Below are 660 nucleotides of genomic sequence, written 5' to 3'. Positions count from 1 at the left end.
TGTATGCGTGTATTGCCTGCATGTAGGTAAGTGCACCCATGTCGTGCAATGCATGCGGAGGACAGAAGGGGCTGTTGGATCCCCTGGAACTGGAGTTATGGACAGTTGTTAGCTGCCCTGTGGGTGCTGGGACTCAAACCTGGGTCTTCTACAAGAACAGTCAGTGTTCTTAACTGTTGAGCTATCTCTCCAGCCCCTTGTTTGTTTCCCTTTTATGTTCAACTTAGTTTTACACAAAAATTTTTGTTAATGTGACACGGTCTTATATAGCCCAGGCTGAACTCAAACTTCTTTGTATCCCAGGCTGGGCTTGAAAACATGATCCTTTTGCCTTCAGCTCCCAAGAACTGGGATTACAGGTGTGCACCATCATGCCTGGCTACATACAATTTACATTTATTTTGTGTGCATGTGTGTGTGCCGCAGCTCATGTGTGGAAATCAGAGAACTCAAAAGGGTTCGGTTCTCTCCTTCTTCAGGTCCCGGGCTTGGCGGCAAGCGCTGTACCTGGTGAGCCGTATCCTGAGCCCATAATCCTTTAATAGAACAATATTACCAAGATTGGCCTTGATTTTTGTTTTGCTTTTTCTCATTTAGGACAGATATCTCATGGAGGTTTTTTTATGGTAGTATTTGTAGGATATTTTTTCCATGTGATGG

General features: G+C 44.5%; 1 protein-coding gene across 9 annotated transcripts in view; it reads left to right on the top strand.

The window, feature by feature from the left end:
- Window positions 1-660, top strand: part of Vrk3 (VRK serine/threonine kinase 3) — a 40,127-nt gene that overhangs the window by 33,470 nt on the left and 5,997 nt on the right. The window contains exon 14 of one of the 9 annotated variants that reach the window (XM_008845124.3): window positions 480-642. The exons of the other annotated variants lie outside the window; for them this stretch is intronic. Coding sequence (XP_008843346.1) covers window positions 480-514 — 35 coding nt within the window. The 3' untranslated portion in view covers window positions 515-642. Of the gene's footprint in view, window positions 1-479; window positions 643-660 lie in introns of those variants that run through there. 9 annotated transcript variants of the gene reach the window in all.

This window comes from Nannospalax galili, unplaced genomic scaffold, assembly GCF_000622305.1.
Source record: "Nannospalax galili isolate Female #2095 unplaced genomic scaffold, S.galili_v1.0 scaffold960, whole genome shotgun sequence".
In the NCBI taxonomy this organism is placed as follows: Eukaryota; Metazoa; Chordata; class Mammalia; order Rodentia; family Spalacidae; genus Nannospalax; species Nannospalax galili.
Note: the sequence above shows the minus strand (reverse complement) of the source record. Positions and strands in the feature narration are given on the sequence as shown.